This window comes from Bufo gargarizans, chromosome 1, assembly GCF_014858855.1.
Source record: "Bufo gargarizans isolate SCDJY-AF-19 chromosome 1, ASM1485885v1, whole genome shotgun sequence".
Lineage (NCBI taxonomy): Eukaryota > Metazoa > Chordata > Amphibia > Anura > Bufonidae > Bufo > Bufo gargarizans.
This window is the reverse complement of record NC_058080.1, coordinates 749,392,994-749,417,812: the sequence shown is the minus strand read 5'-3', so window position 1 is coordinate 749,417,812 and position 24,819 is coordinate 749,392,994. Positions and strand designations below refer to the sequence as shown.

The 24,819-nt window shown below is 44.3% G+C and overlaps 1 protein-coding gene and 1 long non-coding RNA gene across 3 annotated transcripts in view; both read right to left on the bottom strand.

Annotated features, from left to right (window-relative positions):
- LOC122925085 (gastrula zinc finger protein XlCGF26.1-like) overlaps positions 1–17,760 on the bottom strand; it is a 33,846-nt gene extending 16,086 nt beyond the window's left edge. Inside the window, exon 1 of the mRNA XM_044276602.1 lies at positions 17,702–17,760. Within this exon, the coding sequence (XP_044132537.1) occupies positions 17,702–17,732 (31 nt within the window). The 5' untranslated portion in view covers positions 17,733–17,760. The remainder of the gene's footprint in view (positions 1–17,701) is intronic.
- A 276-nt stretch (positions 17,761–18,036) lies between these two features.
- On the bottom strand, positions 18,037–24,050 carry LOC122925087. Of its 2 annotated transcripts, none has more exons than XR_006387518.1 (3): positions 23,993–24,050; positions 18,403–18,527; positions 18,037–18,088 (listed from the first exon to the last, which is right to left on the bottom strand). It is a non-coding gene; the product is annotated as an uncharacterized LOC122925087 (long non-coding RNA). The 2 variants fall into 2 exon arrangements; XR_006387519.1 differs by lacking the exon at positions 23,993–24,050 and adding an exon at positions 23,914–23,944.
- Between the last annotated feature and the right edge of the window lie 769 nt (positions 24,051–24,819).

Below are 24,819 nucleotides of genomic sequence, written 5' to 3'. Positions count from 1 at the left end.
CTTTCCCCTGCTTCTCCCCTACGTGTAGTTTTTCCTTGCATCCTTAACCCTTACTCCTTCCATTCATCATGACGGGATTGTTATCGTTTAGCTCCTTTAATGCCAGGGGCCTTAACAAGCCTGAGAAACGCAGTCAAATCCTATACCGATTTCATAAAAAGAGGATCATGATAGCGATGATCCAAGAGACCCATTTCAAGAAGTCCTCCGTGCCAAATTGCAGAAACAGGTACTACCAAACCTGGTTCCATAGTCCACATCCAGATAAAAAAGCAGGTGGAGTCTCCATAGCTTTCCACAAATCCTTCCAGCCCAAGGTCTTAGCCTCTGACATTGACACTGAGGGGCGCTATATATTTCTTAAACTTGCACTTAATGATCAAGTATTTACTATTGCTAACATGTATTTTCCTAACCAGGGCCAGGCCTTCTTTGGTATCAAGTTGTTGAGAAGATTAGCTGGCTTCGCTGAGGGTTCCCGTATTATTTTGGGAGGTGACCTCAACATGACCATGAACCCCGAGCTTGATTCTTCGGTGGGTAAGTCCACGATCTCTCTCGCTGCATTGCGTAAGTTCAGATCAGCACTCACCTCCCTCAGGTTGGTTGATCTGTGGAGGATCTTGCATCCGGGTGTCAGAGATTACAGTCACTACTCTGCGGCACATAACACATACAGCAGATTGGACCATCTCTTCGTATCGCAGAGCTTCTTGGACCTTGATCCCCGATGCTCGATCGATTCTATGATATGGTCGGATCATGCCCCGGTATTTGGACTTTTGTCGCCAACTCACACATCTCCCCGCTCATTCACTTGGAGACTAAATGATAATTTGTTAAATGATGCGGTTTGCTCGGCATCTATAAAGACAGCCATCGCTGACTTTGTTGCTGACCATCGATCAGATACCACTGCTTCTCCTCTAAAATGGGAGGCACTCAAATGTGTGGTTAGAGGCATATTTCTATCCCACGGGTCACGGCTTAAAAGAGAGAGGACGCATAAGCTAGCTGCTCTTTTTACAGAACTTGAAGCCAAGGAGTCCATTAATAAAGCCTCTGCGTCAGATTCTCTTAAAGCTGAACTTTCCTCCATTAGGCAGCAAATATTAAAAATCCTAGATCAGAAATCTCTTTGTGTGAGAGATAAAGTTAAGCGAGGTTATTATGAGTTTGGTGACAAATGTGGTAAATGGCTAGCGAAAGCTTTACACCCACGTGTTCCTCTCACGCATATCCCCTCCTTGAACATAGGCTCGAGGGGCCAGATACATGCCCCGCTTGAAATTGCCCGTGAGTTTCGGTCATATTACTCGGACCTATATAATTTAGATCACACACATACAGCTGTTCGGAGTTCGTCATCCCAAGACGTGCAAAATTATCTATCTCAATTTGGTCCCCCGACTCTCCCAGACGATGCATCTACTGGTATGGAGGAAGATTTTTCTTCACCAGAGCTTCTATGTGTCATTAAGGATCTCAAAAATGGGAAGAGTCCCGGCCCGGATGGGTTGTCCGCACGTTTCTATAAATACTTTTCGGAGGATCTGGCCCCCATACTCCTAGATGCATTTAATTCTATATCCGCCACATGCCCTTTCCCCTCTCAAACCCTACAAGCACATATTTCGGTCATTCCTAAACCAGACAAGGACCATTCCCTTTGCTCCAATTACAGGCCCATTTCCCTTCTTAATATTGACCTGAAAATATTTGCCAAAATTCTGGCCTTAAGATTACACCCTCACATACCGAGATGTATCCATAGAGAACAGGTGGGATTTGTTCCAGGACGAGAAGCCCGTGACAACACCATTAAATCTATAAGTCTGATCTCTAAAGCTAAACAACTAAAGATCCCCATGTGTCTTCTCTCGGTGGATGCGGAGAAGGCATTCGACAGGGTCAGTTGGCACTTCCTGGAAAGGACTCTGATTCATATTGGGATGGGTCCCAAGATGATAAATAGAATCATGGCCTTATACTCTAGCCCTACTGCTCGGGTGCGTGTCAATGGTGTCCTGTCGGATGCCTTCCCTATATCTAATGGAACGCGGCAAGGATGTCCTCTCTCCCCGTTTCTCTACATTCTTGTTATGGAATCCCTGGCGAATGCCTTACGAGCCAATGATGCAATTAGAGGCCTGCACATTGGCAATATAGAACATAAAGTGTCACTGTTTGCTGACGATCTCTTGATGTACTTAACAGCCCCTAGAATTGGTCTCCCCTCGGTATTGAAGGAATTTCGGATTTTTGGGACATTGTCCAATTTCAAGGTCAATGTCCAAAAGTCTGAACTTTTAAATATCTCTCTCCCCTCTCGAGAGGTTACTGCACTCAAAGACGCATTCGCTTTTAAATGGGCCCCAGGTAAGCTTAAACACCTGGGAACTTATGTCTCGTCTGACACTTCCCACTTGTTCAAGCTCAACTACCTCCCTATACTTCGCACCATTGAAGATAACTTACAAACTTGGTCTGCTTTAAATATTTCGTGGTTCGGTAGAATAAACGCCTTAAAAATGGACGTCCTGCCCAGACTTCTTTATTTATTCCAGACAATCCCTTGTCGGATCCCAGCCTCTTACTTTGCGCGTCTTAGGGAAACTTGCCTCCCGTTTTATATGGGGTAGATCCAAAGCTAGGTTGAGCTACAATCTTATGGTCAGGTCCAGGGAACATGGGGGCACGGGTTTGCCTGACTTCCTATCGTACTACAGAGCGGCGGTCGCCAATTGTGTAATTGACCTAACCCATAATCTTGAGGGGAAGCTCTGGGTTGAATTAGAACACGCTCTAGCTCCTGGCCTTATCCCAAGCGTTTTCTGGTTTCCGACAAATACACTGGCCCGGATACCTATTCAAAGGTTATCACCTTTCTTATCTTCTCTAGTACACATTTGGACCAAGTTTGCCTCCACGACCAGGTTGGCTACAATCCCTGGCCCTCTCACAAACATATCTGGTCATCCGTTGATGCCGGCCACACTGTTAGCTCTACCGACTCTCGGCTTACACTCTAGGCCCCAGATCAGGGTCAAAGATATATATTTGACCGGAGGGATTAAAGATCTTAAGGATTTAGGCCATATAATTCCTGACTCACCTGGGCGATGGTTTCACTACTTACAATTACGCAGTTTCACTGGATCTCTGGCACCCGGTATGCAACTACAGTCCTCACTATCTGATTTTGAGAAATTATGCCTAGCTACTTCTGCTCCTGGGCATTCTATTTCTCTTATATATGCCATTCTGAACTCGGGAGAGATCGGGGATGACACAGAAGAATTCCCGGCTCCGACTAAGAAAATTATGCTCTCATGGGAATCTGAACTGGGATATCCTCTTACACCTGATCAATGGAAGAGGTCTCTCCTTTTCATCCATAAGTCTTCGATCTCCTGTAAGATTCAGGAACTCAATTATAAGATCTGGTCTAGGTGGTATAGGACTCCGGTCAAGCTTAACCAGTTCTATCCCTCGGTGTCAGACACGTGCTGGAGGTGTTCGAAAGATAGGGGCACTATGTTGCACATCTGGTGGGAGTGTACGGGAGTAGCTACTCTATGGAACGACATCTTCAAGCTATACGAACACCTATACAAAATCCATGTTCCTATGTCGCCTCAGATAGCTCTCCTTTCAGTTTTCCCGGGCAGAATTAGGATAGTTAGGAAGGGTATCCTTAGATTTTTTGTCATAGCAATGCGCCAAATAATTCCCAGAGCTTGGAGATCTTCAGATAGCCCCCTCAGAGTCACTTGGGTGGGTGCTTTAGATTCCTTGGCACGCCTGGAAGAGCTGGGTGCAGAAGACCAGGGTCTTGGAGTTGCTCACTTTAAACAATGGGAGGCCTGGTACCAGTTCCGTGCATCCCCAGGTTTCTCTGTTTGGTTGTCCTCAGGTCGTGCTACCTAAAGTATCCTGTCTAGTCTGATTGCAATTGTATTGTGTATAGATTACTAGATCGATCCCTCCCCCTTCCCCCTCCTTCCCTCCTCCCCTCCTCTTCCTCCCCCCCGGATCCTTTGTCTTGTCTCCCCCCCTCTCAACCCATTCATCTGGTATTGATGGGTGTAGAACCTATTTCCGTTATGCTGATGTAATATGTAATTTTGTAATTTTCGCATATTGCATATGCCCAATGTAACTTTCTCATGTTGCGTATATCCACATGCATATGGTTTTCAATAAAAACAAATTGAACCATAAACAAAGCAAATGGAGCTATGGAAAGTAAAATAATGAACTTGAAGGATAGGTCCAGAAAGGCGAACTTGAGATGGGTATGGAATAACGGAGGACAAGGAAGGGTCAGATTGTACTGGCTATATGGAACAATGAATTGTTGAGAATTGTAAGGCTGGGATACTTTCTAATTAATTTGGGATAGAAAGAGCGCATAGTGTCCCAGGTCAAAAGAGAAAACGAGGAGAATATCAAAAGAACTATTCTGACTAAATTCGTAATGTAATGTTGCAGACGCCGGTAGGCCATCGGACACAGAAAACACCGCTTTAAAGACGGCAGTGTCACTGGTTCAGAGTTATCATATATGGACTGGGATCCGTAGATTTACCATCTAAAAGGTCGGCGGAGACACCACTGAAGTACTATTATGTCCTTCTGATTACTGGACCCCAGCAATTAGTCAGTACTACACACGGCAATAGAGACACATCTTTCTGCGTGTTACAACTCATAAAGCCAGAAAAATAAAGGGATATTCTCCACCATCCGTCAGTATTAGTCGTCTTTATTGTAGATCGGCATAACAGTACATGCTTCAATCTTCACCACCCTCCACCATAGGTTAACATGTTTCAAACTTGGAAGTTCTTAATCATAACCTAGTGACATGGACCCAACACCAACTCATAAAGCCAACCATAACCAGGTGGCTGCTACTACATGGAGATATCGGGTATAACGCCCTCATCCATGATACGCAAGTAGACAAATATTTATCAATGTCATAATTACCAATTTAAATATCATTTAGATACTAAGGCACTATTTATACCCCTGTTTCTGAATACAATTTGGTTCCCTGATGAACCCGAGTACAGTAAGGGTGAAACGCGTCGGGTCAATGGTGTCATCAACTTAGATGGCATCATAATATCTATGAAATAAAGGGATATTGATACCACCAACTCTAGGTGATGTCAAACATTCTGTTTAACTAGAATATGGGATTATGTGCTATTTGACAACTAATAGTATGTATCTACAAGTATAAGCAGGAGATAGACTAATCATTTCATGATCAGTCTCTAAACTTTTATTACTTTTTATGGTATATTTGTTTTTTGTTTTTTTGTACCTTTAGTCGTTAGCTATTACAAAAACGATTAACTAATAGGTAAGCATACAATAGCTACCAGGGACATCCCGACTCAGGGCCATCCAAGGGCATTCAGGAGGTTCCCGATATGGGAATGCCCCTATCGAGGCGGCCATTCCGTTTGTAGGCAGGGCACAAATAGCGAGAGGGTCAGCTACAGGAAGAGAGCCCATAGCTATATATTAGGCCCAATCTCTGCCATTCCTAACCTCAAAGCTAAGTATCAACCTAATGATATCTTTCATCTTGTTTTCTTATTTTACTGTTATGTTGTTTGTGTTGGAGGGTTTGTAGCTATTTTAGAAAGTTAAGTTTTAATGGTGGTTACCTGTGACATTGTTAATTGGAATTTGCCACCCCAAACACATAAGACCTGCAGACGGGTTATTTTCTGAACTGTGAAACTAAATCCGTATCCTATAAAGATCGAGAAGCGGTATTCAAAGATTCTCAGAAAACTTCACAATTGATGGCAAGAAAATAAGAGCATACCTGGACTACTCTGTTTCCACCAGCGCTCAAAGGAAAAAATATGATGGCATAAAAAAGGAGACTGGGACTGGCTGGGATTAAATATAGTTTGGTTTACCCAGCCAAGCTGAGGGTAGTGTATCAAGAAAAGGTGTTTTTCTTCTAGTCGCTAATAGAAGCCAATGAATGAGCAGATACAGGCGCTCACAAGGAGGATTGCATTCAGGAGGAGATGGGCGGGCTGGAGGGACGCGCTGGGCGGCGGCAGTTTCTGAAGGTAGACGGAGCCTCTAGGTGCTAATGACGCCCCCATAGCACCTAGAGGCTCATTAGCATATTAATAAAAGTTCTTTTTTTAGCAAAACGGCTGCCCCAAAAGCAATTATATTAGGATGGTTGGGCAGAGCAGACACTAGCGGATCGCTAGTGTCTGACAGCTAAATATGTGCAGTGCAAAAAGGAAATTGGATTGGGACAATAAACAAAAAAAGGGTCCATATTGTGAAAACCCCAATACAGATCAGTAATGTGTTTGCAGAGTATTATCAAGAACTATACAGATCAAAAATGAAATATAAAAAGGAGCAATTAGGCCGCTATCTACAAAGCATCCCCTTCAGGAGATTAACTGAAGCTCAGGTTGCTCTCCTGGAGGAGGATATATACCTCGAAGAATTGGTGAATTGAGCATTAAGGTCAACAAGGGACAAGAAGTCCCCAGGTGGGGACGGGCTACCATTCGAGGTATATAAGGCATATGGTCAAGAGTCCTTGACCATAGCAGCACCAACCTGTTTTCATGCCAAACAGGTGGCAAGCCTCCATCCAGACAAAAGGCTCCCAGATCCTAACACAGAGACATCACTTCTGAGCCCAGCTGCCTATTTAAGGACAGCCAGGTAAGGACAAACACCGGACCGGATTTTAAATGCCTGTCCGGGTTTTGGCAGCACCTGGCTGTCCTTAAATAGGCAGCTGGGTTCAGAAGCGATGTCTCTGTGTTGGGATCTGGGAGCCTTTTGTCTGGATGGAGGCACATGCTGGGAGGAAAATACGTGTTTTCCCAGACCAAACCTCTCACTGTGTAACAAAGAATAGAGGGGTTTATTTAATATTTCACGAGGATAAATTAAAAGATTTTGACATATTGAAAAAAGAATTTGGGATTTTAAATAGAGTTTTTTAAATATCTACAACTGAGAGAGGCAATTAATTCTACGAAGATAGATTCCCAGAAATATAAAAAAAAGCCCCCCATGGATGGAATCACTGAATTTCTTGATATAAAAAAAGGGAATATCTCTAGAGACATGGGGTCTCTCAGGTTTTTTTGATACACAGATTGCATCGCTCTCCACTACTATTGAAGAGGATGGGTCTAAGAACCACAGATAAGTGTTATAGATGTGGTAAGGAACAAGCAGGTTTAATTCACTTACTATGGAGATGCCCAAAATTGTTTAAATATTGGTATGAAATAGTGCTTATAATCAAAAAAGTTATAGAGGTTCAGATAAAAGACGACCCAGTTGTATATTGGGGGGTACAACTCACTTAAAGATCTCAAAAATAGAAAAACTGATATTCTGCAGAGGGTACCAAAATCTAAAAGGTACAATGCCTCTTAAAGGGACACTGACAGGCCCTATAAACATATGTAGATATTCATGTGCTGTCATAGGTCTTATAATGTGTATGCCAATCATATAAGTGTCCCCCCTGTCCGCATTTCAAACACTGTAAAATCAACTTTATATTCACATGTGAATCATTTGCCTTTGTGCCCAAGGGGCGGTCTTTCTCCTGCATTTGTGCCCAGTCGCGCCTCAACTGCCGTTTCCTTGCGCTGCCCAGCTCATCATTATTCACTGCACTGGGCGGCTTTTCCAGTCCCCGATGCTGCGAGATCCCGCGCATGCCGAATAGAAACGTATGGGCATCGGCCTCACTTGGAGCTTCTGCGTGTGATACCTTACTTGGCACCCTCACTCGCCGGAATCGTAGTGCGCCTGCGTCCCATAGCCTTCAATGCGGCGGCTTCCGCGTCTCCTGCGCAGTGAATAATAATGAGCTGGGCGGTGCTAGGAAACGGCAGTTGGGGCGCGGCTGGGCACAAATGCAGGAGAAAGACCGCCCCTTGGGCAAAAAGGCAAGTGATTCACATATGAATATAAAGTTGATTTTATAGTGTTTGAAATGCGGACAGGGACTACACCTATATGATTGGCATACACATTATAAGACCTATCACAGCATATGAATATCTAAATATGTTTTTAGGGCCTGTCAGTGTCCCTTTAAGCACTTTTATGTGGAAGAAGGGAACAAAGATGGCGCAGCTGATAAAACACAGGCACCCAGAACCGCGCCAGCGGACACCCCGCTGCACTCATCAAACCATGCAGCAGTCCCAGCCCTGACTCCCGCCGCTGCCAGTCAGTTTTCATTGAATGGAGACTAGGGCTCGTCTGTATCCTCTGGCGCTGAAGTAGAAGACGACAACATAAAGCACAAGTCAGTAGCCTCACAGAGGCCCTGACATCCCTCGGTGCCTGGGGTGGGATAGGCGGCCATACCTCCACTCCCATAGCAGATCAAGACGCAGCACTGGCGAGCCCTCAGAAGCAGCGACAATGTCTGCAAGGGTTTTGCCAAAACGCTGCCTCATCTCCTTTTAATACCTCCATAGAGGATATTTTCTCCAAGTTTCAGACATCAGATAAAGCAGCCTCTGAGAATACACTAAAAGACATGCTGCTGACTTTATGTTCCTCCCTGCACAAGGACTTTACAAAACTTTTATCACCTCTGCACTCAGTACTTACTTACCTAGGGGAGAGAGTCTCCCATACAGAATCTAAGATGGAGTCCTTTGCGGGTGCTCACAACGAGTTGGTAGACTCCCATAATGCAGTAGACGACAAAGTGGATACGCTACAAGTTAAACTAGTGGAGTATGAAGATTGCAGCCGCAGGAATAACATTAAGTTTTGCTGCAGAATTCTGTGAATACCTGCAAAAGTTCACTAGAGTCATACTCCCCGTCTGCCCTGAATACAAACTCAGCATAGACCGGGCTCATAGTCCCCAAACCACCTAACTTACCAGACTCGGTGCCCAGGGATGTACTGGCCAGGTATACCTTTTACCATGTAAAGAAAAAATTGATGGACACTGCAAGAAAACAACAACCGTTACCGGAACCATATGCTTCCTTAAAGCTATTCACAGATTTGTCAGCTGCCACTTTACAGGCCCGTAGACGTCTCGCACCGCTTACATCTATCCTGAGCAGTGATGAGCGGCAGAGGCAATATTCAAATTCGCTAATATTTGTCATATATTCGTGAATTTGAGATCTCCGGTAATTATCTTGATTGCGAAAATCGCCAATTGGAAAATTTGCGATACGAAAATTCACGATCAACACTACTCCTAAAGTAAAAGATATTGCAGCTTTCTCATTGGCCCACAAGCAAGAAGCAGTGAGGGATCATGGGTACTGATGAAAAAAATCTAGAATATTCGCGATTTCGAAGATATAGCTCTATATTCTAGATATTCAAAAATTCTCGATGTGCCAATATTCACGATAAAAATTCACGATTAGAATATTCACGATCAACATTAATCCTGAGACAACACGCTATACCATACCGTTGGGGATTCCCTACAAAAATCCTTATTAACCGCAAAGCATTACTCCACGCAGCTGCATCGGTAGAAGGCAGAGCCCTCCTGACCAGATGGCGCATCCCATTGGATGAGGACCCTCCACCATCTAAGAACATCCCCCCTGCAAAAATGGATGCAGAGTGGCACGACGTGCCAGTACCCTGAACTGACACTTTCTGCTATACCTTCTTATTCCTCTTCTGTCTCTCCTCTGTTGTTCTCTATTCTAGGGGAAGGAGATGGCAGGACACTTCCTGAGCTAATTCGATATGTACAGTGTTTTTCACCCCACTTTAACAAGTACCCGTGAAGCCGCATGTAAATTAGCGGTTTGGGTACCGCCATTGTTTTGCAGTGGTTTGCTCCATGTTTGTTCCTTGTTTATTATTTTATTCTGATTGTTCATTGCACAAACAGATGTTCAAGTGATTGTTTTTACCGTATTGAAATGACAGATGTAGAAGGTCAGCCCCTACAGTTTACAAAAGCTAGTACTAACTTACATTCATATCTCACTTTAACAACTGAAAATGGTACTTAAATTTTTATCCCTAAATGTAAGAGGGCTAAACAGCCCATTTAAAAGGTCTATAATGTGGCGAGAGCCATAATCTCAGAAATGTGATATTGCTTGCTTGCAGGAGACGCATACAGTGGGGCAAAAAAGTATTTAGTCAGCCACCAATTGTGCAAGTTCTCCCACTTAAAAAGATGAGAGAGGCCTGTAATTTTAATCATAGGTACACTTCAACTATGAGAGACAGAATGGGGTAAAAGAATCCAGGAAATCACATTGTAGGATTTCTAATGAATTAATTGGTAAATTCCTCGGTAAAATAAGTATTTGGTCACCTACAAACAAGCAAGATTTCTGGCTCTCACAGACCTGCAACTTCTTCTTTAAGAGGCTCCTCTGTCTTCCACTCGTTACCTGTTTGAACTTGTTATCAGTATAAAAGCCACCGGTCCACAACCTCAAACAGTCACACTCCAAATTCCACTATGGCCAAGATCAAAGAGCTATCGAAAGACACCAGAAACAAAATTGGAGACCTGCACCAGGCTGGGAAGACTGAATCTGCAATAGGTAAGCAGCTTGGTGTGAAGAAATCAACGGTGGGAGCAATTATTAGAAAATGGAAGACATACAAGACCACTGATAATCTTCCTCGATCTGGGGCTCCATGCAAGATCTCACCCCATGGGGTCAAAATGATCACAAGAACGGTGAGCAAAAATCCCAGAACCACACGGGGGGACCTAGTGAATGACCTGCAGAGAGCTGGGACCAAAGTAACAAAGGCTACCATCAGTAACACACTACGCCGCCAGGGACTCAAATCCTGCAGTGCCAGAGGTGTCCCCCTGCTTAAGCCAGTACATGTCCGGGCCCGTCTGAAGTTTGCTAGAGAGCATTTGGATGATTCAGAAGAGGATTGGGAGAATGTCATATGGTCAGATGAAACCAAAGTAGAACTTTTTGGTAAAAACTCAACTCGTCGTGTTTGGAGGAGAAAGAACACCATAGCTACTGTGAAGCATGGGGGGTGGAAACATCATGCTTTGGGGCTGTTTTTCTGCAAAGGGACCAGGACGACTGATCCGTGTAAAGGAAAGAATGAATGGGGCCATGTATCGTGAGATTTTGAGTAAAAACCTCCTTCCATCAGCAAGGGCATTGAGGATGAAACGTGGCTGGGTCTGTCATCATGACAATGATCCCAAACACACCGCCCGGGCAACAAAGGAGTGGCTTCGTAAGAAGCATTTTAAGGTCCTGGAGTGGCCTAGCCAAATACTTATTTTTCACCATAATTTGCAAATACATTTTTTTTTAATCAGACAATGTGATTTTCTGCATTTTTTTTTCTCATTTGGTCTCTCAGAGTTGAGTTATACCTATGATGAAAATTACAGGCCTCTCTCATCTTTTTAAGTGGGAGAACTTGCACAATTGGTGGCTGACTAAATACTTTTTTGCCCCACTGTATCTCATCGTCTAATCCACCCAAAATACATCACAAAGACTATCCTCTCATCATCCACTCATCCTTTCCGAATAAAAAGAGAGGAGTACTCATAGCCTTCAATGCATCGGTGGCAATCCAGATACACCAATCGTCGATTGACCCATACAGCCGATACATAATAGTGCACTGTCGTCTCAACAATGTAGAATACACTATAGTAAATATCTATGCGCCGAACTCCCATACGGAACGTTTCCTTAGGTGCCTACTATGTAAAATACGAAAAGTACAAAAGGGTAATGTGGTGATCTGCAGAGATTTTAACACCATCTGCAATGCCTCACTGGACTTTACCGCAGATCCTCTTTCTCGCAAAACCCCGATTGCAAAATTTGTATGATATATGGCGTCTCCTGCATGTTAATTAAAAAGACTACACATATTACTCTGGAGCTCATAAAACGTATTCTCGCATTGATATGTTTTGGATAAGTAGGTCCCTTATAGACAAAGCTTCTACGGTAGAGATGTATTCAATGGTCTGATCATGCTCATGCTGACACTATCGGAATCTCCCTCCAAAATCTCAGATTATGTATGGAGGCTTAATACCTACCTTCTAATAGTGCCATCTATCAGCGGGGAAGTGGAGACATCCCTTAAAGAATTCTTTGCCATAAATGATACCCCAGAGGTCCAACCCTGGACATACATACGGGGGGGTCCTCATAAAGCAGAGTAGTATATGGCGCAAACAAAGGGACAGAGACATCCAGAATACTATGCACACAATCCAAAAACTTGAGACTCTGAACAAACAAACCCTCTCTGAGGTTAACCTAGCAGAGCTCTCCAGAGCTAGACTGCACCTGAGGAGCCTCCTCATGTACGCCTATGAAAAATCTCTCCGGCGCCTTAAATTCCAATATTATGCACAAGATAATAAAGCGGCAGCGCTTCAAGCAAGACGACTCAAGTCCCTTACTTTAAAATTAAAAATCCAATGTCTCCATCACCCCACAACGGGTAGTCCATTATACGCCCCTAGAGATATAACTAATGCCTTCCGAGATTACTACTCTCGCCTATACAACCTAGGTGATGAAACATATACTGCACAACCCACCCAACAGGATATAAATTCCTTTTTGCACAAAATTAACCTCCCAAAATTGCTCCCGAGTAGTGTTGAGCGAACTTCTGTTTTAAGTTCGGCGTCTAAAGTTCGGCTTCCGGTTAGCGGAGAATCCCGACATGGATTCCGAATACCGTTGTGGTCCGTGGTAGCGGAATCAATAATGGCCGATTATTAATTCCGCTACCACGGACCACAACGGAATTCGGAATCCATATCGGGATTCTCCGCTAACCGGAAGCCGAACTTTAGACGCCGAACTTAAAACAGAAGTTCGCTCAACACTACTCCCGAGTCAATTAGAAGCCCTTAACAAACCAATCTCTCCTGAAGAAATAACAGCAATGACCCGCTCACTCCCCCTGAATAAGACCCCGGGTCCAGATGGATTCTCCTCCCTATACTACAAAAAATATGGACACCTCTTTAGCAAACATCTCCTACCTGTGTACTTCAAAGCCATGGAAACTGGCTCATTGCCCCCAGAAATGTTGGAGGCAGTCGTAGTGACCATTCCAAAACCAGGTAAATCGCCATTACAAACTACGAGCTATCGACCTATCTCGTTGCTGAATTGCGATGTAAAGATTTATGCCAAAATTCTAGCAAATAGGCTGATATCAAATATCCCCTCCTTAGTGTCAATAGATCAGACTGGCTTTGTAGCGGTACGGCAGGCCCCGGACAACACCAGGAGACTTTTATCCCTTTTGCAAACAGTAGAATCTTCAGATACTCCGACCACATTCTTGACACTGGACGCCGAGAAGGCGTTTAACCACGTTAACTGGCCTTATGTCTTTTCGGTGCTAAGAAAATTTGGATTTTCTTGTCTAATATACACAGCCATATCGGCACTATACTCAAACCCCCGCGCCAAAGTTTTTGCCAACAGAGATCTATCTACTCCCTTCCTCCTGACCAATGGCACTAGGCAGGGGTGCCCCTTGTCCCCCCTGTTCTTTATTCCATCTATTGAACCCCTAGCGGAGATGATCCGCCAGGATCCAGATATATCAGGCTTTATAATGGGAGCCAAAGAACACAAGCTTGCACTATTTGCGGACTACATAATTGTCATCTGCACCAATCCCAGAGCCTGTCTTCACAGAATACTTGCACTACTTGATGACTTTGGCAAAATATCATACTACAAACTGAACATCGATAAATCCCAGAGCCTACCCATAAATATTCCCCCTGACCAACTACTGCAACTTAAACCTGTTTCCCCTGGATTGGCAACAGACAGTATAGCATACTTAGGCATCCAACTTACCCCACTTCAAAAACATTCCGCACCAACTTCCTCCACCTATTAGATGATCTACAGACAGATATTAAAGGCATGAAATCCTGCTTAATTTCTTGGTTCGGCGGCATTTAAAATGCTACTCTTGCCCAAGATTCTTTACCTCTTTAGAACGCCCCCCATTCGAATCCCAGATTCCTTTTTTCGGTAAAGCCAAGAAACAAATGATGAACTTCATTTGGAACTCCAGACATCCTAGAATAGCATACTCAATACTAACGATGCATAAAAACAAGGGAGGACTAGGAATTCCAAATCTGAGACACTACTACACAGCATGCCTCCTGGATCAATTAGTCCACTGGTGGAAAGACTCCACAGACAAACACTGGGTTTCAATGGAGAGGACTTCACTAAACCTCTCTACTCTTCGCTCCCCATGGATAGGAACGGCTTGGAGACTAGGCCCACATGCATCCCCCCTAACTGCAGTACAAGTATCCATCATGGCCTGGAAAAAAATTCTACAGATGACAAAAGATGAGGGGACTATCCCTGCCTCTGTAGTACCTACAGCCTGTTTAATGGATCACATTCCTGGACTGGATCTCCAGACCTGGACTGCCAGGGGCGTAGAAAAAAAGTACAGGATATGATGGAAGTGGACAATGTATTGTCGTTCTCGCACTTACATGAAGCCTACCAAATCCCCCACAGGGAATTATATGAATTCCTGCAAACTAGATCCCTATTGGGCAAGACGGAAAGAACCGCAATATGCATCCCAGAGTAGTCCTAAGATTCCTCCATTCAGGAAAAGGAGTGGAATAAAACACAAATGGGAAACAGACCTACAACAAACCTTCTCATTGGACCAATGGCATTCTGCTTTTTGTACCATCACCACTGCTTTCCATTGTGTAACACACCAAGAAGCGGTATTCAAAACCAGCCTAAGATGGCACTACACACCCACTAGGCTTCATATAATATTTCATACTTCATCTCCCAGCTGTTGAAGAAATTGCGGAAGCAGAGGGTCTCTCCTTCATACTTTATGGTCTTGCGCTAAGATTTCCCCATTATGGGATAGCGTTAAAAACCTGATAGCCGACTTCACCTTACTCAACTCAACGTTAACTCCAGAGATGGCACTTCTCTTTATTGACATTAAAGGGCTTCTGTCACCCCACTAAAGTGATTTTTTTTTTTTGGGCTAGTGAAATTAGTTATATTGCGATATATGACAATATAATTGTGTTACTTACTTTGATCCAGCAGTTTCTGCAAAAAACGAAGTTTTATAATATGTAAATTCGGTCTCTACCAGCAAGTAGGGCGGCTACTTGCTGGTAGCTGCTGCAGAAATCCGCCCCCTCGTCGTGTTGATTGACAGGGCCAGCCGGGATCTCCTCCTCCGGCCAGCCCTGTCGGCATTTCAAAAATCGCGCGCCTCTGTGGATTCGGCGCAGGCGCTCTGAGATGAGGAGGCTCGTCTCCTCAGCACTCCCTCAGTGCGCCTGCGCCGATGACATCACCGAAATAGAAGACGTCATCAAGCATGATAAGTTGAAACGTTGCAGAGGGGAATAAAGGATCCACGGTTTTCACCTGACGTTGGAGTGCTGCCTCATCTTTTTGCTATCTATATATATATATAAAATTCTAACATTTTTGGCTCTATACACCACTACAATTGATTTGAAATGAAATGAACAAGATGTGCTTTACCTGCAGACTGTCAGCTGTAATTTGAGGGTATTCACATCCAAATCAGGTGAACGGTGCAGGAATTACAACAGTTTGCATATGTGCCTCCCACTTGTTAAGGAACCAATAGTAATGGGACAATTGGCTTCTCAGCTGTTCCATGGCCGGTGTGTGTTATTCCCTCATTATCCCAATTACAATGAGCAGATAAAAGGTCCAGAGGTCATTTCCAGTCTGCTATTTACATTTGGAATCTGTTGCTGTCAACTCTCAAGATGAGATCCAAAGAGCTGTCACTATCAGTGAAGCAAGCCATCATCAGGCTGAAAAAACACAACAAACCCATCAGAGAGATGGCAAAAACATTAGGCGCGGCCAAAACAAAGTCAAAGTCAACAATCAAGAGAAGACTTCACCAGAGTGAATACAGAGGGTTCACCACAAGATGTAAACCATTGGTGAGCCTCAAAAACAGGAAGGCCAGATTAGAGTTTGCCAAACGACATCTAAAAAGCCTTCACAGTTCTGGAACAACATCCTATGGACAGATGAGACCAAGATCAACTTGTACCAGAGTGATGGGAAGAGAAGAGTATGGAGAAGGAAAGGAACTGCTCATGATCCTAAGCATACCACCTCATCAGTGAAGCATGGTGGTGGTAGTGTCATGGCGTGGGCATGTATGGCTGCCAGTGGAACTGGTTCTCTGGTATTTATTGATGATGTGACTGCTGACAAAAGCAGCAGGATGATTTCTGAAGTGTTTCGGGCAAAATTATCTGCTCATATTCAGCCAAATGCTTCAGAACTCATTGGACGGCGCTTCACAGTGCAGATGGACAATGACCCAAAGCATACTGCAAAAGCAACCAAAGAGTTTTTTAAGGGAAAGAAGTGGAATGTTATGCAATGGCCAAGTCAATCACTTGACCTGAATCCGATTGAGCTGCATTTCACTTGCTGAAGACAAAACTGAAGGGAAAATGCCCCAAGAACAAGCAGGAACTGAAGACAGTTGCAGTAGAGGCCTGGCAGAGCATCACCAGGGATGAAACCCAGCGTCTGGTGATGTCTATGCGTTCCAGACTTCAGACTGTAATTGACTGCAAAGGATTTGCAACCAAGTATTAAAAAGTGAAAGTTTGATTTCTGATTATTATTCTGTCCCATTACTTTTGGTTCCTTAACAAGTGCGAGGCACATATGCAAACTGCTGTAATTCCTGCACCGTTCACCTGATTTGGGTGTAAATACCCACAAATGAAAGCTGACAGTCTGCATGCTCCTCCATTACATGTCACTGCATGCACGTGTATACACTGCACATGACGGCTCCTACCCTGTGATCTAAGAGGCTGGTGGTCCTCCATTACATGTCACTGCACACACGTGTATACACTGCACATGACGGCTCTTACCTTGTGATATAAGAGGCAGGTGCTCCTCCATTACATGTCACTGCACACACGTGTATACACTGCACATGACGGCTCTTACCTTGTGATATAAGAGGCTGGAGCTCCTCCATTACATGTCACTGCACACACGTGTATACACTGCACATGACAGCTCTTACCTTGTGATATAAGAGGCTGGTGCTCCTCCATTACATGTCACTGCACACACGTGTATACACTGCACATGACGGCTCTCACCTTGTGATATAAGAGGCTGGTGCTCCTCCATTACATGTCACTGCACACACGTGTATACACTGCACATGACGGCTCTTACCTTGTGATATAAGAGGCTGGAGCTCCTCCATTACATGTCACTGCACACACGTGTATACACTGCACATGACAGCTCTTACCTTGTGATATAAGAGGCTGGTGCTCCTCCATTACATGTCACTGCACACACGTGTATACACTGCACATGACGGCTCTCACCTTGTGATATAAGAGGCTGGTGCTCCTCCATTACATGTCACTGCACACACGTGTATACACTGCACATGACGGGTCTTACCTTGTGATATAAGAGGCTGGTGCTCCTCCATTACATGTCACTGCACACACGTGTATACACTGCACATGACGGCTCTTACCTTGTGATATAAGAGGCTGGTGCTCCTCTATTACATGTCACTGCACACACGTGTACACACTGCACATGGCGGCTCTTACCTTGTGATATAATAGGCTGGTGCTCCTCCATAATGGCCTCCTTGTACAGATCCTTGTGTCCTTCTATATACTCCCACTCCTCCATGGAGAAATAGACGGTGACATCCTGACACCTAATAGGAACCTGACAACACAATGACACCGTCATCACCCAGACCCCTCCAGTGCTGTTACTGGAGAATTTCCCAGCATTCCCAGCAGTGTCACCTCTCCAGTCAGCAGCTCCATCATCTTGTGGGTGAGTTCTAGGATCTTCTGCTCATGTATCAGGAGGTGAGGGGGAGGCTCTGTGATGGGGTGAGGGGTCCTGCTCCGCCCTCCTGACTCCTGGAGATGGATGATGGGAGTCACACAGTCCCCCGATGTCTTCTTCACTATTGTGTACTCCTGTGGATGGAGAGAGACGCTTAGGGAATAAACCCTTCAGGGGCCATGTGCTCTCCCCTGGCCCTTTCCTCCTGGTACAACGTGCCTACTTACCTTCTCATGGCTCCTACAACATGACTATTGGTCACTGGTCACATGATACATCACTCACCATACTGGGGGCTGACCTTCAGGTTCTCCGTCACTTGGAAGGTCTGGAGGCCGTTCTACAGGACCCTGGACTCTTCCTATCACTTCCTATGATGGATTCTCCTTCCCGATGTCTGACTTGTTACAGAATACAACAAAGAAGAGAGAAATCTAGAAAAGTTTACCTCTCCGCTCAGCAGGGAGATGATCTCCAAGGTGAGGTCTAATATTCTTCTGCTGATCTCCTTCCTGTCCATCCTTGGTGGCTCATTCAGGAGAAGGCTCGTATTGCTGGTTTTCTTAATCCTCCCTCCAAAAAAAGAATAAAAGTTAATCAGTGAGTCCCATGTCCCCTATAATGAGGCCGAGAAAAAGTACAACTCATCCCGCAAAACTCAGACCCTAATGCACTAATGCTCTGGTATACTACACTGAGGAATTGCCTCAATTTTCTCTAGAAACCAGGTTCAAATTACCATTTGTAAGTGGGCATCTCTGCTTTATAGACGTGTTACTGAATATCTTGTACATTGCTGCAAGATAACGGGTGGATGAAGCAAACACATTTCACATCAGTATCGCAAATTTTAACTGTGTTACTGAAGGCATTACCGCATCACAGCATCTAGTTTAGAAGATGATTCACATCACTGAAAAAAAATTACATTGCTACACCTGACTCTTAGTGAACACGTGTTATTCCTTAAAAAAAACTTTTATTTTACAGCAATAATACAGTAATTATAACGCCATTTACTGCAATATATGGGGTGGATAGTATACAGCAGCAAATGCATTTCACTATCAGTAACACAAAATATAACCGTGTTACTGAAGGCATTACAGCATCACAACCTCTAGTTCAAAAGATGTTTCACATCACTGCAAAAGTGTTTTAGTGAAGAGTCTGTATCACTGCATCAGAATATGTACTTCAAACACATCTCACTGCAAATATTGCATTACTACCATTGTAAATTGTTAATACCAATGTGCAGTGTGTTTGTGAAATTGGAGGGATTTAGGACATTTCATTGCATCTCTTTTTTTAAATTACAGAAAAAACACCTGCAGTTTTGCTAGTATCGTTTAATAATCTGTGTGTACCAAACCGTGCCTTTTCATTTATAGGCCTCATAATTAAAAGGTCTGGAAATGGAAGAGGGCAAAACTGAAAGACTGAAGTCAGAATGTAAGTAGCAGCAGTAGCAGCACCAGCCAACCAACTAATAGTAGTAGTGGCCCGTGGAGCCGTGGTGGTGGCAGTATGGGAAGTGGAAGCAACATTGGCAATTTGGGCAAATACAGAGCAGCGAATCAGAAGGGGGGCTAAGAAGCCCACGATGACTTATTACAGTTTGATAGAAATTGCAGGGATGGTGATGACAATGAATGTGTGTTGTACAGGACCTGGGAACCGCATCAGGGTGCTGAGGAGCAGGAGACATCAGAGGAGAAGGGTAGTGGCAGCTGTGGCAATGAAGAGCAGAGGCAACATATGACCAGAACCTCAAAAAAAATAAGAAATGTCAGGGCCAGATCTGCTTCTATTGTGGTCAGCTCAGGAGCTGGTGATGCACCCAGTTACTGTAGGCACAAGCTCCAAACCTGCCAGACCTAATCCAAGCTCAGCTGCCTCTAGCTCTGTGTGAGCAACTCTCGTATGGCAGTTTTTCACCACAAGGCCGTCACACAAAACCAAAGCCATGTGCAAGATCTGCAGAATTAAAATAAGCTGTGGGATTTCAAACATAAACATAGGTACCAGGGATCTATTCCAGCACATGAGGCGGCATCACCAGATCCTGTGAAAAAAACAACTGAAATGGCCAGCATTCCGAATAACAACAAGTCTGTTCTCCTTCTCCTGGTGTCACCACCAGATCTTTGAGAAGTTCTGTTAGACGTTCTTCAGTACCTTCTGAATGATCTTCTTTTGTTTTGCTTTCGTTTTGACATCTCTCCTCCCTCTCCCAGCTGTCATCTATTAGCAGTGATTGCCTCCCTTTATATCCCCTCCCATACTGCCTTACCTTGCGGTTTATACAACTTCCTGGAGTGTGCTGATGCTAGAAGCTGTTACTGCTGCATCCACAAGATAAGTCTGTTTCTTTATTTCTGTTTTCCTGTGGGCTTGATCCTAGGTGACCCTGACTCCCTCCGTATTTAGTGTAGGGAGCCGGTGGTCGTGTCCCTCACTATTATAGGGTGTTCAGGTGTCAGACAGTCGAGGAACGAGGGTATGCAATTTTCTACCATAGAGATTTTTGCATAGGCTGAGCAGTAAGGTAGAGTGCTAGGGCTGTTACAGGGCTTACCCTTTTGTTCCTTAGTTTTGGATCAATTCAGTCGGATCTTCTAGTTTTCTGTAACACCATCCGTGACATTTGGTCCTTTTTGTGGTAGCCTATCCACAATCCCAAGCAGTACAGTGTTCTTATCATCAGCTGCTTCATCTCCTTTTCAGACTCCTCCATATCTTCTTTTCCATCGTGAGACATCCATAACAGAACGTGTGGCCATGAGAAAACTATTCGCAACCAGTAATAATTAACTCCCAACTGACCAAGTTGCTGGTAGTGCAGTTGCTGCTGTACCACTTAGTTGTAGTAATCCTGGTACTGTTCTGCGCCTTCACCAAAATTTTACTCTGCCCGGCTGTTCATTTTTATTTATTTTTTTCCAAAATAATAGTTTCAAATTATAATTCTCGCTGTATAGCAAGGTGAACGCCACTTTGGACACCTGGAGCAGTTGCTATGGCCTCTACCATTGTTTGTCTACCATCACTTTCCAAATGGCTTTGGCTTCCTGCTACTCCCCTACTGCCACTTCCATTACCACTACACAGTCTCAACTACAACTACTACTACTACTACTACTACCCTCAATTAGCTACACAAATATCTACTGCCTTGTCTGTTCCATGCTTTGCTGCTAGTGCTGCAGCCACATGCTACTACAACCCTTTCACATCCACACTGCACTGCTGCTCTCAAATAAGAGGGATAATTTCTCCAGGCTCGTTCAGAACAAAACACTCTTTCTTCTGACAAGTAGCCCTTGTGCATGTCATATGGTCGGGCATTCTGCCCCAATTAATGCATAATTTTTGGATGCTTGTTCCCTCAATAAGTCACAGTTTTTTCCCATAACACACTGCGTGTTTAAACACCATATGTCCCCGATAAGAGGCAATTTTTGAGAATTTTTTTTCATAAAAAGTCTTAGGAGACTAGTGTTATAGAGCAATTTGACCAACTTTGACTCTCATGAATGGATTTGAGTGAACCCAACTTTTTGAAAAATCTGCCAAATCCAACACAAAGTGAATCTCAAGAAGTTTGTACATCTCTGCACTGCAAATCAATGGTCTTACCGAGCTATATAAGAGGCTGGTGCTCCTCCATTACATGTCACTGCACACACGTGTAGACACTGCACATGACGGCTCTTACCTTGTGATATAAGAGGCTGGTGCTCCTCCATTACATGTCACTGCACACACGTGTATACACTGCACATGACGGCTCTTACCTTGTGATATAAGAGGCTGGTGCTCCTCCATTACATGTCACTGCACACACGTGTACACACTGCACATGACGGCTCTTACCTTGTGATACAGTTGCAAGAAAAAGTATGTGAACCCTTTGGAATGATATGGATTTCTGCACAAATTGGTCATAAAATGTGATCTGATCTTCATCTAAGTCACAACAATAGACAATCACAGTCTGCTTAAACTAATAACACACAAAGAATTAAATGTTACCATGTTTTTATTGAACACACCATGTAAACATTCACAGTGCAGGTGGAAAAAGTATGTGAACCCTTGGATTTAATAACTGGTTGAACCTCCTTTGGGACCAATAACTTCAACCAAATGTTTCCTCTCGTTTCAGATCAGACGTGCACAACGGTCAGGAGTAATTCTTCACCATTCCTCTTTACAGAACTGTTTCAGTTCAGCAATATTCTTGGGATGTCTGGTGTGAATGGCTTTCTTGAGGTCATGTCACAGCATCTCAATCGGGTTGAGGTCAGGACTCTGACTGGGCCACTCCAGAAGGCATATTTTCTTCTGTTTAAGACATTCTGTTGTTGATTTACTTCTCTGCTTTGGGTCGTTCTCCTGTTGCAACACCCATCTTCTGTTGAGCCTCAGTTGGTGGACAGATGGCCTTAAGTTCTCCTGCAAAACTTGGGAATTCATTTTTCCTTCGATGATAGCAATCCGTCCAGGTCCTGATGCAGCAAAGCAGCCCCAAACCATGATGCCCCCACCACCATACTTCACAGTTGGGATGAGGTTTTGATGTTGGTGTGCTGTGCCTCTTTTTCTCCACACATAGTGTTGTGTGTTTCTTCCAAACAACTCAACTTTAGTTTCATCTGTCCACAGAATATTTTGCCAGTACTGCTGTGGAACATCCAGGTGCTCTTGTGCAAACTGTGAACGTGCAGCAATGTTTTTTTTGGACAGCTGTGGCTTCCTCTGTGGTATCCTCCCATGAAATCCATTCTTGTTTAGTGTTTTACGTATCGTAGATTCGCTAACAGGGATGTTAACATATGCCAGAGACCTTTGTAAGTCTTTATCTGACACTCTAGGATTCTTCTTCACCTCATTGAGCAGTCTGCGCTGTGCTCCTGCAGTCATCTTTACAGGACGGCCACTCCTAGGGAGAGTAGCTGCAGTGCTGAACTTTCTCCATTTATAGACCATTTGTCTTACCGTGGACTGATGAACAGCAAGGCTTTTGGAGATACTTTTATAACCCTTTCCAGCTTTATGCAAGTCAACAATTCTTAATCGTAGGTCTTCTGAGAGCTCTTTTGTGCGAGGCATCATTCACATCAGGCAATGCTTCTTGTGAAAAGAAAACCCAGAACTGGTGTATGTTTTTTATAGGGCAGGGCAGCTGTAACCAACACCTCCAATCTCATCTCATTGATTGGACTCCAGTTGGCTGACACCTCACTCCAATTAGCTCTTGGAGATGTCATTAGTCTAAGGGGTTCACATACTTTTTACGCCTTCACTGTGAACGATTACATGGTGTGTTCAATAAAAACATGGTAACATTTAATTATTTGTGTGTTATTAGGTTAAGCAGACTGTGATTGTCTATTGTTGTGACTTAGATGAAGATCAGATCACATTTTATGACCAATTTGTGCAGAAATCCATATCATTCCAACGGGTTCACATACTTTTTCTTGCAACTGTATAAGAGGCTGGTGCTCCTTCATTACATGTCACTGCACACACGTGTATACACTGCACATGACGGCTCTTACCTTGTGATATAAGAGGCTGGTGCTCCTCCATTACATGTCACTGCACACACGTGTATACACTGCACATGACGGGTCTTACCTTGTGATATAAGAGGCTGGTGCTCCTCCATTACATGTCACTGCACACACGTGTATACACTGCACATGACGGCTCTTACCTTGTGATATAAGAGGCTGGTGCTCCTCCATACATGTCACTGCACACACGTGTATACACTGCACATGACGGGTCTTACCTTGTGATATAAGAGGCTGCCTCCATTACATGTCACTGCACACACGTGTATACACTGCACATGACGGCTCTTACCTTGTGATATAAGAGGCTGGTGCTCCTCCATTACATGTCACTGCACACACGTGTATACACTGCACATGACGGCTCTTACCTTGTGATATAAGAGGCTGGTGCTCCTCCATTACATGTCACTGCACACACGTGTATACACTGCACATGACGGCTCTTACCTTGTGATATAAGAGGCTGGGGCTCCTCCATCATGGCCTCCTTGTACACATCCTTGTGTCCTTCTACATACTCCCACTCCTCCATGGAGAAATAGACAGTGACATCCTGACACCTTATAGGAACCTGACAACACAATGACACCGTCATCACCCAGACCCCTCCAGTGCTGTTACTGGAGAATTTCCCAGCATTCCCAGCAGTGTCACCTCTCCAGTCAGCAGCTCCATCATCTTGTGGGTGAGTTCTAGGATCTTCTGCTCATGTATCAGGGGGTGAGGGGGAGGCACTGTGATGGGGTGAGGGGTCCTGCTCCGCCCTCCTGACTCCTGGAGATGGATGATGGGAGTCACACAGTCCCCCAATGTCTTCTTCACTATTATGTACTCCTGTGGATAGAGAGACACTTAGGGAATAAACCCTTCTGGGGCCATGTGCTCTCCTCCGGCCCTTCCCTCCTGGGTACAACATGTCTGCTTACCATTCTCACTACTCCTACAACATGACTATGTATAAATGGATGAAGGAAAGGCTCTGTGATGGAGTGAGGGGTCCTGCTCCGCCCTCCTGACTCCTTGAAATGGATGATGGGAGTCACACAGTCCCCCGATGTCTTCTTCACTATTGTGTACTCCTGTGGATGGAGAGAGACACTTGTGAAAAAAATCCTTAATCTGTCAGCAGGATCAACTCTTTCCATCCACATACAGTGCCAGGTAGGGTTGATCTTGATCTGTTTTGGGAAAATTGGTTGTGACGTTCCTGAGAAAAAAGATGTTTATTCGTTATAAGTGAGGGCTTCAGTGCACTGAGGGCTGGGCCTAGCCTT